Source organism: Caloenas nicobarica, chromosome 4 (assembly GCF_036013445.1).
Source record: "Caloenas nicobarica isolate bCalNic1 chromosome 4, bCalNic1.hap1, whole genome shotgun sequence".
Taxonomy (NCBI): domain Eukaryota; kingdom Metazoa; phylum Chordata; class Aves; order Columbiformes; family Columbidae; genus Caloenas; species Caloenas nicobarica.
The window spans coordinates 4699333-4717245 of record NC_088248.1 but is presented as its reverse complement, the minus strand read 5'-3'; the positions used below and the strand labels follow the sequence as shown (position 1 = coordinate 4717245).

Genomic DNA, 17913 nt, shown 5'->3' with positions numbered 1-17913 from the left:
CAGTGTCCTGAAGCAACAACAAAACAAAAAAACCCTAAAAAACCCCAACCACCGAAATCCAGACTGCAAATACTTCATTTAGATATTTTTGCCTCTTGACCTATCGTTGACTGTCTACAATCAAAAGCACCTGAACGGTACCAGCACAGAGAACTCAGTTAAGTGTGCCTTGGATCCACAGTGGAAGAGTTCAGCTGAATGTCTCATTACATGCAAGCACCTGAGTTACATTCAGCAGCAGTAAACTTAACAAATTTTATTGCGACTATACAACATAGTCTAAGAAAAAGTAAGCATTTGAACTAAGTCAAACTTGCAAAAGGTTGGACCCAATTCTGTGTCAGTCTCCAAGTATGGGGACTATCTTAGAGCAACTTGCTAGTTGTTGTTATATAGCAAATTAATTTATTTTAACAAAATGTGCGTTTTTAGAACTCAAAAAAGGAATCCTATTTTCACATACCGCTTAAAATAAAAGACAAAATAACTTAAATTGAAGTAAAAATTTATCCTGATTTATACTGTGTAAAACAGATACAGTGTGTGTGTACAACAGAGTAGGATGAAACCTAAGAGTCCACAATTCTATCTCATACTTTATCACACTCAAAAAAGCTTTAGTGCTGAGGCGATTAAACCAAGGCTATAGAGCCATCTATAGACTGTGATGTATTCCACATTCAGAATGGCCCCCACTCCAGTCCAGTTCTACCAGGTAACTCATTTCTGTTTCCTTTAAGGGCAGACAGTAGATTATACAAACCACCCAGAGCTCCTTTGGGAGGAACGTCCCGGCAGGGGGATCCTGCACGTATCGCGCCTGTTGATATTCCCACTGCAGGTACAGGGAAATAAAATATAACCTAATCATATACAGAGTGAATCCGAGGTGGAATTGGCATTAACAGTTTGTCGGCTCCTGTCAGATGCTCAGACAATTAAGACCTATTCATGTCATATGAAACTGTCACCGCAACCATCAACCATGGCTGAACGAGGCAGCCGGTTACTTTGCATTTAGTCCCTGTAAAAGGCACCAAAATACATATAAGGGAATGAATTAAAAAAAAAAAGTGTAAGAAGAAAAAAATTCTCACCATTTTCTGCCAGGGGAGCCAAAACTTCAAAAATCATTTCTTTTTTATCATGTTCTATTTGCTTCTTGAACAGTTTCACAAGCTCTTCAGCAATGTTTGTGTAGGCAAACTGCTCTTTACTTGACTCTGCGAAGCAAAAGGAAAAATTCGGTATCAAGTAAACAAGCCACATCAAAAGGTAGGACTATTTTTTTTCTCTTTATCACTAGATTTGTTCAGTAAGATGACTAAGTGCTCTTCACAGACAAGAACAATAGACTCATGCTTGTCACTGAATGAAAAGAAAAATGTCTAACACCTTATGATAAATGTACTGACCTGAATTAATTACGATTAAGGCTGTTAAAAATCTATGATCAAGGCTGTTGGGGCTGTTTCTGCCCAACAGAATGTAAAGGTAGCTATAGAAACAGTAACATTACAAAAAGTATAGATAAAGTCTTTGATTCCCCTCAGCTTAACAGGCAGACTAACAGGTTATATACTGCATTTTCTATGGGAGAGATGAAGGGTCACACTGAACGCTTTAATATTGACATGGTTGCATGACGGTGGCATTTGCTTTGCAATCTGTGTGTTGCTGTTGCGGAGCCATTTCATACCGCACAGACAGCATAAAACACCTTTACAGATGGGCTCCCTTGATACCAGGAGGCTGGCCAGGAGATAATGGTTCTTCAAATATAGATTAAACAGAAGCATCTCTTACTGCATTGCCTGTATCTTATTCCCCCTCGCTGGCAGCATTACAGGGGATGCAGGTGGTGGGGCTGGTGTTCTGCATTCTCCAGTTGCCACCTCCTGAGAGCCATCTGTAGTTAGGAAAACCTTCCAGAAGATTTGCTACTGCTCCAGTGGAGGGTTAGGGATGATTTTAATGTAGGATTGACCCCAAGGACTGGGGAGAAGCATGAACTGCAGACCCAGACCCTTTTGTGCACACTCCATTATTGTTTTCTCTCAATATGCACAACTGCATAGCAGATTCAAAGTGGATTTTTAACCGTTCCCGTATTTTTAAAAGCAGAACCATCACTCGCTTTTTTTTTTTTTTTGGTTTTTGCCCTGCTTTGACACAGAATAAGAGTTTCATATAATGCTTCTCAAGGGATTTATGCAATGCAGTTGTCTCTGAAGTGATGAAAAATGATAACCTGACAATAAAATTCCCTGAAGTTACAAGGCAAAAATAAACTATTACAGTTACAATGTGATTGACTAAGCTATTGCTTAAGGGAGATTAAAGTATTACAAGCTAAATTAATTTTGTGCCAGTCTTAAAGGACGAGCATCTTTCCAGCGGACAGGACGGGAAGGGAAGTGGCTGCTGTTGGGCTTCCTTCCCGTGCTGCTTATTTCTCAACTGGACAGAGCTGGATCTTTCCAAAAAGGACGGGGAATGTAGTTCACAGTGAAGATACCATTTGTTATATTTAACATCCTTACGGTTTTAGCTGCATTTTAGCACTAGAATTTCCAGAGTATGACTCATATTGTACTTTCTGCTGTGCAGACACCATACATAGTGCCCATCTTGAAGACCTCTGGTCTGTTCATTTCTTTAGTGCGATTTTCACGGCTCTTTCTGATGTTGTTTTGTTGAGTAGACTTGTCTGCTATAAGGGAAGGTATTATGTGTGTGGTCAGACTACACTAGACAACGTGATATTCTCTCTGGCCTTGAAATCTATGAACTTAGGACAGGTGTGAATAACTTCAGGCCACCAAATAGTACAGATTCACAGATGGGTTTTTTTTTTTCATATTTTGAACTGCCAAATCCTCTTAAAAATACTGGATGATATCACAACTGCTGTATTATTGTACTCCAGTGCAGAAAACCTCATAAGGCCAAATTTCACAGAATAGTTTAGCAAAAGAAGAACTGCAACGTAAAACACGAGTGATAATAAAACATGGGCCCTAACAACCTTTTGATTTACACCTTGTGGAATTCCAATGAAAACTAATTCCCTTGCAAAGACATTGGATCAAAGCAGGACCACAAACTTCAATTTAAACGAAGTCTTAACTAAACTTAGGAAAAATAACATCTACAGCTTAGTAGTTCTAATGATTTATACATGCGAGTGTTTAGTCTGGAACATGTTAAAGCCCTACACCTAAAGGAATATTGTATAGGCAGATTTATGAACTGAGCCTGTCTCAGTTTCATTCAGTGATTTCCATGAGCCAAATTTAATCCCGATGTAACTTTGTGGAGCTACACCAGGATACATTAATTATATTATTAATAAATAATTCACAGTAAGTAGCAGCACTCAGGAAGTACTGTTTAGGTGATTTAAAATGTGCCTGAATGAACTTTAACATAAAACATAAGGTTGTACTAAGTATCTAAGTAAATTTCAGTTACTGAAGGGGAAAAAAAAGAGACAACTATAGATTTTAGAGATGATAAGCAGAAACTGCTTCCTGTAAATATCGAATGTACCAAAAGGAATGGAACAAGCGTCAGTGCAAGGCTTCTGTTAGTCTTAAGATTTAACTTCATGAAAACTGGATGTAAATTTGAGATTAATACGGTGGACTTACCAAGTTCCGCTAAATTGCCAAATGCAACAAGGCACATCTCTGTCAGAGCTGCGTTTTGGCAATGAATGCCCAACAATTTCACTAGTGTAGGAATAACACCCATATTGATAAGCTGCGACTGCAGGGTATCTACGTAGAAAGAAAGTGCAACAGTGAGTTAACATTCCTGTTTGTAGTACTGTTCTTTAGAGCAAAAAAGCATTTTTCACACAAAGCAACTTCTAGGCTAAGCAGCATTAAATCATCTGTCTCCTCTACTCTTCTACACTAGTATCTGCTCCAGACTTGAGATATGGACTCATCGTTCTCCCTGGCAATGGGACATATTCCCAGAAATGTTCCCTCCTGATCTCATCATAGGGTGTATTGATTTATGCAGCTACTGATAATTGTGTGGTTATCAGGTTACTAATACATGTTGGGTTTGATTCTGAGCTCACTGAGACGAGCTGACTGAAATCAAACAAAACTACGTCAGTGAAATAATTACTTATCTGAGAACATGTTCCTATATACTGCTTTCCCTTAAAGATCAAAACAGGAAAATTAAAATTAGAATGAATATAAACTGGCACTGAAATAAACATGAAAAGTTTTATAAACACAGGAAGTCACAATGTAGATTATGAGGAGCTTGAGAAAAAAAGAAAGTTTAATAAAGACAAAAAACTTGGAAGGTTTAAGAAAAGTCCTTAGAAGCCATTCTGATAATTTCTTGCATAGGATGAAAGTTTATAGTATTTACGAGTAAGAAAGTTATTGCTCCTAGATGTCTGCAAATAGAAAGATGCTTTGATGGTTAGGCAGAAACATGATTGTTTTAAAGAATTATTTATAATGATATTTTCTCTTACACATTTTACCTATAACATAGTAAAGAAGAAAAACATTGTTTCACAGTTGAATACAAGAAAGACGTGAACACACCAGATGTTGTTTAGTAATTTTCCTAAGCATCTTTTTTCCTTTGTTTCTAAGCACTTTGATTATGTTTAAATGTTACAGACTCAAAAGACAATGATCCAAAGCCCAGTGAATTAAAAAGATTTGTATTACTTCATTTAGCTTTGGGTCAAGCCCTGTGGGGGAATTAGGTAATTTTTTTTAAGGAATTCATTCTGAGCAACTGAAATCAGTTGGAGTTTTTTTATGTGCATGGAATCAGAGCCATAAAAATTGCAGATTTTTACAGGGAGATAAAAACATATTACATCCTAAGTCTAGCAAATTTAGTATCATCTCATGCTCTCAGAAAAATCTTCGTCTTCAAGGTTTTGCAAAGTGTGTTTGAAATTCTCACAGAATATAAATTATGAAAAGATTCTGGAATGTTTAGTTCATTTAGATTCAGTGTAAAATACTTTTATAATAATTATCGATTTGGCACGCTAAATAAGTAAATGGCGTGGTTATTACAGGTTATTGGGGATGAGCAGGAATCCTTATGGCTTGACACCATTCATCAAACTGTATTACTTACCAGTAACTGAATTTCTTTTTCTTTTTTTTTTTTTTTTTTGGGGGGTGGGGTGTGTGTTGCCTCTTCCACAGATTTGTGGTCTTTAGAGAGATTTATGAGATTGCCATCAAAGAGCTGTTGAAGTTGTCAAATTTCAGGTAAGTGCGGCCCGCACTAGCGCATGAATTGAATGCCGTTTTACCTCTGGCAGGTGTGAGTCTCTGCTGGGCCCTCCTACTCACTCCCAACTGACTGGAAAAATCTACCTCTGAATAGGGAGGAGGGAGCTGGAATGGTTCTGGGGAGGAAATGAGCCTGTAGGAGAACTCAAGTTACTGGTAAATAATCTGGTTTTGTCCTTGGTTTGTGATTGTCCCCTGCAGACAATTGTGAAGGAAAAATGGTAGTCATGGAGAGTAGGAGAACAAAGACACAAACCACAAATGCCATAGAAAATTATGTGGAAAGAAATTGCTTTTTTTTGTCTAGACTGCCTCTAGTCGCTCTAAAATCACTTTATCCAACTGTAATGGACAAAGACACAATTAATCTCTATGGGCTTCATTTGGCAAAGCGTTCTGACATCAGAAACATAAAGTCTCTGTTTGGAGCAGGTTTGGGTTCAGGGGTTTGGTGGTTGTTGTTCGTTTTTGTGGTTTTTTCCCTTCTGCTGTCTTTTTCTGAATACAATAGATATAAAAAGTGCAGAGGAGAAAATGAGTGGAAAAAGGGGAAACCGCTTCCATCTTTTAAAGTCAACAGGAATCTTAAAAGCCAGATAGAAGGATCTATTTTGTTGTTCAAGAGAGCGTGGAGTGCAGTGATTAAAGGGCCTCTAGAATTTCCAAGTAGGAAAATAGGAAAAAGAAAATAGACCAAGAAAGAACAATTGTACTGAGTCAAAAGTCAGGTATTATACCTGACTCCATAACAATCTCATTTCCCTGGAGCAGAAGGATGGCACCTGAGCACAGGAATGGTGTCCAGTGGTACGAATGGGATAACAAGAATTGCCAATAAGGTAAATATTGATGCCTTAACTGCAGTAAGAAAAGGGATAAATTTTCTCCTCTGCCAATGACAGGACAACCCTGTAAGTCACAAAGCTGCATAGGAGGCAAAACCTTTGAAAATAAAAGGCTGCCAGCAGCTATTTGCTGTGTTTATACTTCAGCCTGAGCTTGCCATACCAATTCTGAAGTCGTCATTTACATCTGTCGTTACCACCAACAAGAGGCTCTTTTTCTAGTAAATAGAAGAGCAAAGTCTATTAAGAAGTTTAAGAGAGTATTAGGCTTCTCGCTGACACAGAGACCTACAGCACTTTTTAATTCAGAGAAATTAAGAATTTTTAAGCGGTTCGGTCTTAGCTGAAGGGACTGCCAGCAGTTCCCAGGCTCTCTGATGAAAGACTGTGGCCTGGGTAACTGGGAATAACTGTGTGTGCAGCCTTTCCTTGCAGGATGCAAATCCAGGGGACACGGGCATCCATCCTCCAAGCGGTTGCCTGACACGGGACTGAAGTGAGCCACAAAGCCAGGCAACATCGTGTCTCGGGATGAAACAGCTTTTTCTGTCAGCTCCCTAAGCAGAACTTTATGCACAGTGAGCAGGAAGCATGAAAAACTAAATGTTTCTTCTGAATTTATGACCTAAAGCCACAAAAGAAACTGAAATTTTGCACCGCTATCAGGTGTTGCGCTAGTGAGGATGCCCCTGTGTTCTCTTGGGGTGAAAAGCACTGACAGTGATGCTGTACAGATGCATATAAAGGTAGATTAAAAGGCAATCAATACATGCGCCAGCACAAAGAATCACCTACCTAAAACTTGAATTTCAATGGCTCCATGTCCTTCGGTGACACACATGGAAACTCCAAAGAGTAAGATCTGGGGAGAATATCCCAAATTGAGAACTTTATTTGGGGCATTTGAGTTTAAAATGCTGATTTAGGCTAGTTCATTATTTTGGACAGAATTTCAGGAACCAACTAGTCATGTTGTGTTTCATCAATAACTGTGATAATAACACTAATGGAAAATTTGTTTTGTACGAATCGGTGGCATAATTTCATACCCTAGAGAAACCTGCTTGCAATCCCCACATCATATGTTATATGATGATTTAACATAAAGTGATGGTATTAACTATCTTACTATCATAGGAAATATGCTTTTTATCTTCTTCTACATGCTTTAAATTACTCTGCATTTAAGTATATTTAGGTCTTGAAAGCAGGCTAGACATCTTTAGCTGTGATGTAAATGAAACAAAAACCATGGCAAGCATGAAAATTAGCAAAGGTAAGTCCTAGGAGGAGGCATTACTGAAATATTGCTGTTAGACCATCATAAATGGCCATAAATCTCCCTTTCATTTCTTGTGTATTTACATAGCTTCTGCAGATGGTAAACAGTGCAAATCAGTCCCCAGCATTCATTCCAGTCGCTAGGAGTTTTGTGAGAATTAGAAAGCCTTGGCGGTTGTATGATTCAACATCAGAATGTTACATTTTACAAAGGCATTGAAGGAAAGACAACCTTGACAGACTGAAGTTTAATATGAAATGAGATGAGGACGGAATTTATAAACATAATTATTTTGGTCTATGTATATATGCCCGTATATAAAAATGGGTACTTCCACACATGCATACTGTGTCCAGTTAGCTTCTCCAATTTGACTACCTTATAAGCCAAATGGCCTAGCTCTTCCATAATTTCTGCATTTCTTTAAAAATGCTTTCATGATTTGTTTTATAAATCTCAGGAGACAATTAGCTACCAAATCGACTGATCCCATTAACCTGTAAATAGATTCAGCTCCCAGGATTATGAGATCTGCAGAATAACTACTCATGTCACTAACTCTTTTATCTGAGTGTTTGCATATGATTATTAATTTTATTAGATTAGTTATTAGTTTTTTACTCTTTATCCAAGCCTGCTTTGCCTCTTGCTTTTGAGCAGATTCATCGCTACACAGAGACTGTATGTAATAAGCCTTCAGATGGGAGAAGCACAACAACATACGGAACCCACTGAAAGGTGCCCAAATAGCAGCTTTAAGCACAGGTGCTCTGTATCCCAAATATAGTTTGCATAGCTTGACAAAGAAAGAATTATTATCGTTTTTCGTCAAGACTTGCTTCTTTGGGGATTAAGCTATGAGCAAAAACATTAACAAACGTGGGCGACACGTTTGTTTAATTCCTAGCATTACCTGCAACTTTGCATTTTAAGAACTAGTAATGGAAAGCAGGGGTGAGCTATTTGCGTCTGACTGAATTTGGGTGGTAAAATATAATTATGACAGAGAGGGTCATGATAATCTGGGCTGTAGGCAAAGGGATGTGCCCCATCAGGAAAACCCTCTGATTTCTAGCAACACAACAAAAAATGGCCGCTTTAAAAAAATAAGCTTAAAAGAACTGCAAGAGATGCCGAAGGGAAGTTTGCTCTGTAACATTGTAGCGACTAATGAGATGATAAGATACCAAGGAGGCAAAGGGAGAATTGAGAGCCAGCAGGCAAAAATAATTCCTGAACACAAGCAGATGGCACAAGAACCTTGTAAAGGGAATCTCAGTTTTAAAGCTTAGACAACAGTGTTAGGAGTGCAGATACAATTGCAAGCTGAATGTCCAGAATCAGGACGAGATACAAGAATGCTCCATTAATTTGCTCTGTTTAGGAGGAGAAAATATTACCTGTAGCTGCTCTTTAGTTGCCACTTTTGTAAAACTCGTGTGTGATAAATCCCAATGCTAATTCAAAAACTTAAAGTACTCAAGAATGAGTCTCTCATGTTAAAAAAAATAAGGTAGTTGATAGCTATTAAAAATACAGTGGTAGCTATTGGAAAAAGGAGGCAATTAGTTGACTGGGAATCACAAACTGTTTAGAATCAAACAAAAATTTATATACTGTTTGCCCATGAAGTGCTAAGGATTAGAAAATATTGGGGTGTTCACAGATAATTAGACGCAAATAAGGACAAAGAGTGCTGTAATCGTCCTTATCTGGATAGCTAGCGCAACTTAAAATTGAGTGCGAGTCATTAAAAGCCGTAAAGAAATCTTCAAAGTCCCCACCTGTAGTTTTGTAACATAGCATGCTAAGCAGGAAAAGATTACAGAAACAAGAAATAGGAGGTAGAAGTGCTATTTCAAAGACTGAAACACTTGCTTCTTACATTTCCAATATTTTTTCCTTTTATCGTTGTCCAGTTAGTTTCCATAACTACAGACGAAGCAATCTGGAACTGGAGGCTGCAATCCCATACTCCTCATCCTTCAGCAAAACCAATGCAGTGTTTATTTTCTCCGTAAGTAACATGGGACCAAGCCTTTGCAAGGAAATCCTCAAAATGGTATCTGCTAATCTCTGAGCAGAACTATCTGATCTGAGTTTTCATGTTTAGCAGGTCAGCAAAAACCGCATTTACTCAGAATATTGTCCAGCTGATGCTGCAATGCTTGGAAGTGTTCGTCTTGGGCTCACATTTGACATTGGCCGTTGTCCTGAAAATTTACGATGGTCCGCGGGTGATATCTTTAGAGCAGTTCACAACTATGATCAAATTGTACCTGTGGCTCTTAAAACAAAACTGGCAAGACAGGTAAACTACCCGTCTCTCCACTCACATGCTGCAGGAACAGTCACGGAGTTTTCTTCTAAAAATTTGGCAGATTATCTGGGGTTTAATTCAGTGGTTGCCTCAGACACTGAGCAAATTCCCAATGGAACCACACGACACAAGTCTTACACAGCACACCCGTGGACCCTGGGACAAAAAGAGCCAAAAGGTCTGTTCTTATGGAGACCATCAAGCAGGTGGGTAAGGTGGGGGTCTGGTGACCCCCAGCATTGCTCCTGGACGTGGTGGTTTGCACCCAGACCCAGGAGCTGCGAACACTCCGGTATTCCTCACTTCTGACACTGCTTCAGTGGCTCCTGTGACGATTGCATCAGTTTGTGAGTTTGTGCAAGATGAAAGATGTCATCTGGCAGGGGAGAGAGCAGCCAGCGAACCCCCCTTGCTGTCACTGAACCACACAACTGCTTTATTGATTGCATCAGAATAAGCTATCTTACTAGATGGAATGAGTCATTTATTCAATGTTCATAACAGTTAAACGGTTCAGAAGCTGCTTGTTTGGGAGATTGATCTCATAATTAGTTTTCCTGAGAAAAAGCTGCTGGGAGCTTGGGCACTGAAGTAAAACTGACAAGGTATCTCCACACGGTGCTTTGGGACTGGCCTGTCTTCAGCTACCCAGTATCCTGCATGCTCATTAGTCTTAATTAATTCAGAGAATTCTGGTAGCTTAGAGGTAAGAATATCTGTTTGCTCCAAATATTTTAACAAATGAAGAAAGTACGGAGTTAACACCATGAAATGTAATAAAATGTGACATTCATGCAGACATCGAGCAAAACAGTTCCGGAAAACTATATGAAATAAAGGAACTAGAAAGTTGCTATTTAGAGAAGAAAGTAGTACTGTAAACAAGTGTTCCTAGATAATACCAGGAAAGGAGGAGAAAAAAAAGAATGTAAGAACAAGAGAAAGAGATGAGACATAAAACAGTGATATTTGGAGGTGAATAAGTAACACTAAGAGCTGAGAGCTCCAGAAAACACACGAGGAAACTATACGAGAAGAGATGATGAAGCAGGTTGAAAATTTATACAGTAAAGAGGAAAGAAAAAGAAAAGAAGAAAAATAAAGCCCACGGACCATGCTGAAAAGCAGAAGAGTTTTGGGGACATGGGTGTGGAAAGTGAGTTACAGAAAGTGATAACTTGAAGGAAATGGTGAACAGCTAATAAGCTATTTCTTCCTAAGATAAAACGCTACAATTCAGGAAATGGGTGCGATTGAAGAAACAGTGTGATTAGCAAACTACATCTGCAGTCTGTGCCATTACGAGTCAAAAGGATGGCCTCTATTTAGCTTTTCTCATTTATCCCAATTTTCTTAGAGATTCAAATTTTGAAAAACTTGGAAATGTGTGAACGCTGTATAATCTGCTTTGGCACATTACCACGCTTGCGTGCAGAAGCAAGCTAGCTACTAAAATAGCAGTATGTTTGTACAACTAACGGAGAACACTATTTTTTTTTACCCTCCCTGGTCAAGGATTTCTCATTTAATATACTATCTTTTGTTTTTGTCCCAGCCCCATAACATCTCCATTTAATGGGATAAAGAACATAAACTTATAATTTGTAGACACAGAACAGTGTTGAACATACACATAAATTATTCCCTATTTATCTTAGAGGAAAGTTAACGTGGTTTTATATACATTTCACATGGAGAAAAATGATCAAGGGAAACTGTTTGACATCTATCCCTCCAAATCATCAACAGGACAACACTGCATGCCTGCAACAAATTAGTCTCATGGAGTTGTTTGATACTAAAGGAAAAAGAGAGGACTTCATGTAGCCTTCTAGTTTACTTCTGTAAATCTGGTTTTCTCTAAGGTATACGATACATCTCCATGTGTTGCTTTTAGACAAAGAATTAAGTTCTAGATGTTGAGTTTAAAGCTTCATATAACATGCTAGATGGAATTTCATCAGGAAGTTATCTAATTTTTTGGCAACATAATTTTACTGAAACAGAAAATTGTATATGCGAACTGAGGTACTTCATCTTTTCAGAATAACTTAGTGTTAGTATCCACAATGTAAACCTACAGTTGACTTTAACTTTTCTCTCTTTTCTTTTTTGATGAGGTTGTTCTCCTGGTAGACATAAAGCAAATTGTCAGTGTTGTTTACCATTCTCATTGCTATAGTTCATCAGCATGCCACAAAAGACAGTCAAGAGCTTCTCACTGGCTGGATCTGTTTTACTGCACAGTGACCTTATGTGGTCTACTACAATATGTGCACCACCTGCATGGTCAACTGCATTCCTGCCCTCATCTGTAAAACAAAGAGTTGCATTAAAAAAAAATGAAACCAAACCCCACGGTAGAGTCCCGAGCATAACAATAATCATACAAAACAAAGGTTTTAAACAGCGTAAAATCATTCCTCCAGTGTTGTCAAATTCATCTAAAGAGAGATGCTTGAGGGCCAGCTTTGAGAGCGACAGAGCTGGGAAAGGGAAAACACCTACAACAAAAGGGATTAACCACCCGGCACTAACACCTTTGTAAAGAAGTTCAGTGTTTGAGGCAGAGCTGCTGGAGCCAATAAATAATATTTGGAAGTTACATTGGGTTTTGCCAGAAGGAGGTTCTGAGCACTTTACAAAGCCTAATCCATACACCCTCGTGGATTAGGTGAATTACTCTTGCTTTTGCATAGATTGAGAAATTTAAAGACAGAAGATAAATTGCTTAGGTTACTTAAAAATAAAACGGGGAATAAAATGGACACAGCAGATAGAGGTACTAGTTTGCAGTCACAAACTCAGCTCATGCACTCACTCTGCCACGCAGCATGTTCTTTGTACTTCTAGACCTGAAATTTAATACCACTATCACATTCTTTTTGTATGGCTAAAAGAAAAAAAAAATCACTCTGCATCTATAATAGACTCCAATGTTCTGAGGTTTTGTAAATAACACATCGTGACCTTTGTATGGAGCTCCTTCTGTATAACAAATTGGATTTGTTGCATCAGTGTAGGTATAAAGGAAAAATTGGCCTTCTGTTACAGTAATTGCCTGGCAATCAGCAACAGTCAATAACCTAAATTCCAGGGCTTCCAAAAGGAGAAATTTCCGAGTGAGTTACAGTTGGAATCAACTACAATCTGGATGAAAACAAAACCTTGGTGTGAAAATCACTAAAGTCTTGCAAAATAAGAATAAAACCCCTGTACTCTCCTCAATTTCTTAATGGCTCCAAAGGAAATCTCCTCTTTCCCTTTTTATTCACCACTGCCATCACTCCTCTCTCTTCTCATCATTCTTGGATGTCAAGCCACCAAGTTTTCCTTATTCTGCAACATATTCCATATGAAAACCAAGGTTGTCCACATTTATAATACGATCTTCCCCTATAAAGTGTTACAGAGCTCTGGAAAAAGAAGTTTCTAAATCTTCCAATTCTTGTTAATACTATTTATGAGGCATGTATTAACATACCCCTTACATACTCTATATAAAAGGGTTATAAGTATTGTATATAGAACTACACCATATATATTTATAAATATAAACATACATATACATATATGTAGGGTATATATAGGGACTTGAGATAGTTTGCTGAGTGAAGCTGAAAGAGGAAGGGTAATTCTTGGTGAATCTTAACTACTATATTTATTACCAAAGTAATAAGTGTTTTGCAGGATAATTGAGATACGTGCAACAGAGGAAAAAGTATCACTGCCATCGCTGGCTCCACCGTGGACACGATCAGGATATCAGGGGACTGTGTCACTGCAGGTACGTATATTCCATTTGGAAAAACAGGAAACTGGAATGTGTTTGCAGTCAAACAAATTCAAGATAAGATTTTGTGTCATGGAAGAACCATAAAAAAGGAGAAATACAAAAGAAATAAATCTCTCACATCCTTGATGCAATGGCAAACGTAGGCATAATGCTGAAATGAAAGGAAGTCCTACACCAAAATATAGCGAGACAACATAGTCACGTGTTCAGATTCTGTGCATATGTTTCATCAAATTGGCAGAGAAAATATGCAAACTTGGCCGGAATATTCCAGCATCCTGTTTTATGTATCCTCTTCTGGTATTTTTTATTACCAAAGCTACGCAAGTACATGATTCCGTATTTGACACCTGTTTTGTGAGTCAAAAAGTTTTTGTGTGCAAAATGAAACTGAACCACTTATTCTGGATCAGATGTGAGTGTGATCCTCAAATTATTATAATGCAATTGAAATCAACAAACTAAAACTGTGATAAAATTAAGCTTGACATAAGAATCAGGTGTCAAGCTTGTTCCTGTGTCTTTATATATGGAACAGCATATAAAATACATAAGACAAGAATATTATTAACGTGGAGTTGGGTGAGGGTTTGGAAGCAAGAGTTAAAAAACCAAAAAACACTTACAAGCCAAGTTCCTTACCTGGACGGAATTTGGCACAACTCCACTGAAAATAATGATGTGATAACACGTTGCAACAAATGAAAACCTAACACATATTTTTTTTTTACTTCCATTCTCTCTGGTTCATCAAAGAAGTTACACATCAAAACCTGCTGTATCCTTAAGTACGTAATAATCTCTCACTTCAAATACATGGCAAAATTCTTATCCATAGAATATTTTATTAGGTGCATAGATAATCTGCTGCTGGTGTGCAGACGGCAAAAGTAAGGCAGAGAGAGATTCAGAAACAAGTCTTACTCCAAGAAATGGTCTGGCTCCATAGGATACTCAAAACGTTAGGGTAAAATGGACTTCAGGATCCCCCCAGGCGGGTGGCAGGCTGTACGTGCCAGACTTTGATGTGACTACAAAGGCTGGTAGATTTGTAAAGGAGATGCCTTAGCTGAGTTTGCTGCTCACCTCTTTCCCATGCTAGAGCTCACCCCGCGTAGCTGCTTCTCAGCCCTCAGCAGCAGGGTGAACAGACCTGGGCTCGTGCTATAATTAGGATCTCATGGTGCTGCCTTCTTATCCCCAAGAGGATTAACTCAGCTCATTAGTTCAGGGCCACAAAGAATCCCGCACCAGATGTAGGAGGCAAATTCTGAAGGTCCTGACTACCCAATCCAAGCTCAGGCTGTGACACTTCCTTGCATCCCCAAGCAAAACGCATATTTGTGACTCAGAATGCTCCGTGTACTTATTACCCACTCGCTTCTCCCTGCTCTGTCGCTAAGAAACAGATTTTGCACACAAGAATACTCACCAAACTCCGAATCATTTACAGTCAAAACAAGACCGCAGCATGTTGCTGTGTCTTGTTCTCAATCCAACTATTACCTTGCAGTTCAGCAGCTCTATGAACTCCCACACTTCGCGTGCTTCCAGCCTCCCAGACGCTGTGTTGAAATTTTTTCCTGTGACCTTTTTAAACAAACATTTGCTATTCCTAAGAGATCAGTGATTGAACAGTTTAATGAGAGCATTCACATTTCTGCTTAAAAATGCTTCCCTGCAGCTCACAAAGGGCAATGCTGTTGTATAGCTTCTTTTTAAAGTACACGCAATACTGTTTAAAGATGCCAGAATTACAACAACCCAAAAGACCAGAGGGTGGTGGTGTTTTTTTTCTACAAAATGTACAGTAAGATTTATTACAGAATGAGTTGTTACTTCCACAATGTTCTTTAGCCCAATGCAACATAACCATCTCTAAGAATTAGTATAGCCTCTTTTTCTATCCTGAGTTGCTTACAGGAGTTCAACGCAAAAATTGATTTTCTTGTGGATTATCAAATGACCGTGACTGGTCACATTCCCCCTTATGGTGGTACAGACACCCCTCCCCAGGGCCACCTGGTGATCTCAAGACAAGCCGACGTCACGTTCTCAAGTGTTCTGGCTTTGACCACAAGTGCAGTGAGTAGAAATGAACTGGTGTCCCTCACCTGGTGACCATTAGACAGGCCAGCAGTATGTTCCTGCCTAGGGGACAAACGTTCTCGTCTTGACTGAAGGGTGCGGTGAATTGGGACAGCGAAGCACTCCTTGCTTGGTGACCACAAGGCAGCCCAACATTGTTCTTGTCTTGATCGGAGAGTGAGTTGGGACAATCAGGTGCCCCCCGATTGCACCTCAACTCTTCCCAACTGGGTCGTTGCCCAATCTGGGAAGTACCAGGTGAGCCTGAGGTGAGTTGTGGGCAAATACTGACCAAAGTCAATGATCTCGTGACCCTATAAATAGTGATTCTCAAGTGAGACCCTGTGAGCTCTGCTGGATCGCAGGAGCTGTGACCCAGGATCTCCCTGACTGCGACACCTTCGGGGCCAATTTCATAAGGATTCAACGATCATCTGCTGACGAAGTCATAAAGATCCAAAGGCCTAATTCTGCACAGTTTTGATGTTTGTCTGCTGATGAATGTCAACACATAAAAGTGAGTAATTTATAAAGATCATGAAAGGGGAATGTTAATCGTAGGTTAACCTCCATCTGTGTGTGTGTGCAATTTGATTTTAGAACTGTGGGGGTTTTTTTTGTCTGTTTGTGTACATGTGTATTTTAATTTACCCTTTTTTGCTGTTTTAGTTAAGAAAACCTTGCTGTAAGTTTAGCAGGAACCTTGACATTTACGAACCTTTAAATAAGTTGCTATTTTGATTGATTACAATGAATTTCATTGAATCACTCTATTAAATTGGCTGCTGATTAAGTGCTATTAGTAATTATACAACCTAACCTTGTAATTTACCCCAAAGTATTAATAAATCCTAGATTGCTGCTAAATCAAAGCTGTGTAAAAAAAAAAAAAAAATTCCATCCGCACCACTCCTATGAACAGAGTGTTGTCAAACCTCCGGTGGCTCAGCCATGGCTGCTCCAATGGACGCCCAAGTCAGAGACAAACGTTTTTTTAGTGCATGTGGTTGGAAGGTCTTTAAACGCAGTATTTAGAGTAGTTTCAATTTGCTCTTCCCAAGATGTGTCTGCATAATTTTCCCTTCAGTTTTCTTCCCCAGTTTACTAAACCCTAAAATAAACCACTTGGGCACAAAAGGTTAACAGGAAAAAAACAATTAAAGTGGCCGTTTAAAGTATACAACCAATGTAAAACATAAGCTATACACAGTCAATGAGTTATTTCTAAAACACATGCACCAATACTTTGATTTTTGCCACCATGGTAAGGTTATTATTCCTGGACATGTAGTTACATCAGGCAAAGGGCTGTGCTGTAGTATAGGCAGATACGATAAAACATCTTTGCAAATAGCTCACCCAGTGATCTTCAATGTAAACCTTATATTAGCTTTGTTGTTTTCATGCTGGACCCCTTCTTAATATAAAATTTAAGCTCTGCCAATCCAAGTGACATTTAAAGAAGCAGATGCATCTCATACAGATGGGGACAAAAACATTTCTTATTGATGTTCTATTAGGATATAGACCTGTGTCTTCACAAGGAAAAAAACAGCACAGTTTCAGACAGTTGTAAAAACTCATGTTTTACCCGATTTCTAATTAAGCTTTAAAATATACTGGTCCAGTTCCTCCATGATTTCAAAATTTTCACTTTGTCATCTCTAATATTTAAACCACAGTTTAGAAATAATTTGTACTTCAGAAATGGTCGTGGTCCTGCAAAGATGCACGTTGTTATTTTAGTGTGTATATGGTGAGTAAACCCATAGGCTGATAAAAATAAGGTAGGTGTCTATGATTCTGGTGATGATAGCATCATAACTAGTTAAATAATGACTAAGTAAAAGCATAGAAAATTATGTTCAAATAGTGATGGCTGTTTGAAAGCCTGTCCATTTTTCTCACAAAAAAGGGAAGGTATGAACACTGTGTATTACCTTTGCCTGTCATATCTTTACATCATGATGGGCACAGTGCCACTGCTTTCCAAACAGTTCTTTAAGAAGTTTTTGTTACTGTATCTTCATTCTGAAATGTGAATTTTGTGTTTCCCAATACAATTTCATAAGTAATGATATTTCATGGTAGAGGTCCTGTGCTGGTTTGCAGACTCAAAATGCAGAAAATAGATCTAACCATTAAAAAGCACCAGAAATCACAAGTTACCTGTTATTGTAATGTTTATGATCTATGTAGGCTTTAAAAATACACCAATTTCTCAGAAAATCAGCTAGAAAACTATTTGACAGCATTGCTTAAGAACGACCTTTTGGGCTTCTAATTTC

General features: G+C 38.5%; 1 protein-coding gene across 9 annotated transcripts in view; it reads right to left on the bottom strand.

Annotated features, from left to right (window-relative positions):
• The window catches only part of RAP1GDS1 (Rap1 GTPase-GDP dissociation stimulator 1), a 95190-nt gene that overhangs the window by 13556 nt on the left and 63721 nt on the right, over positions 1-17913 (bottom strand). For 6 of the 9 annotated variants that reach the window (XM_065633473.1, XM_065633476.1, XM_065633475.1 and 3 more), the window contains 3 exons: positions 11907-12053; positions 3654-3782; positions 1098-1223 (listed from right to left, as the gene is read on the bottom strand). In XM_065633473.1, the coding sequence (XP_065489545.1) occupies positions 1098-1223; positions 3654-3782; positions 11907-12053 (402 nt within the window). The remainder of the gene's footprint in view (positions 1-1097; positions 1224-3653; positions 3783-11906; positions 12054-17913) is intronic. The other 3 variants (XM_065633480.1, XM_065633477.1, XM_065633482.1) reach the window with 1 other exon arrangement.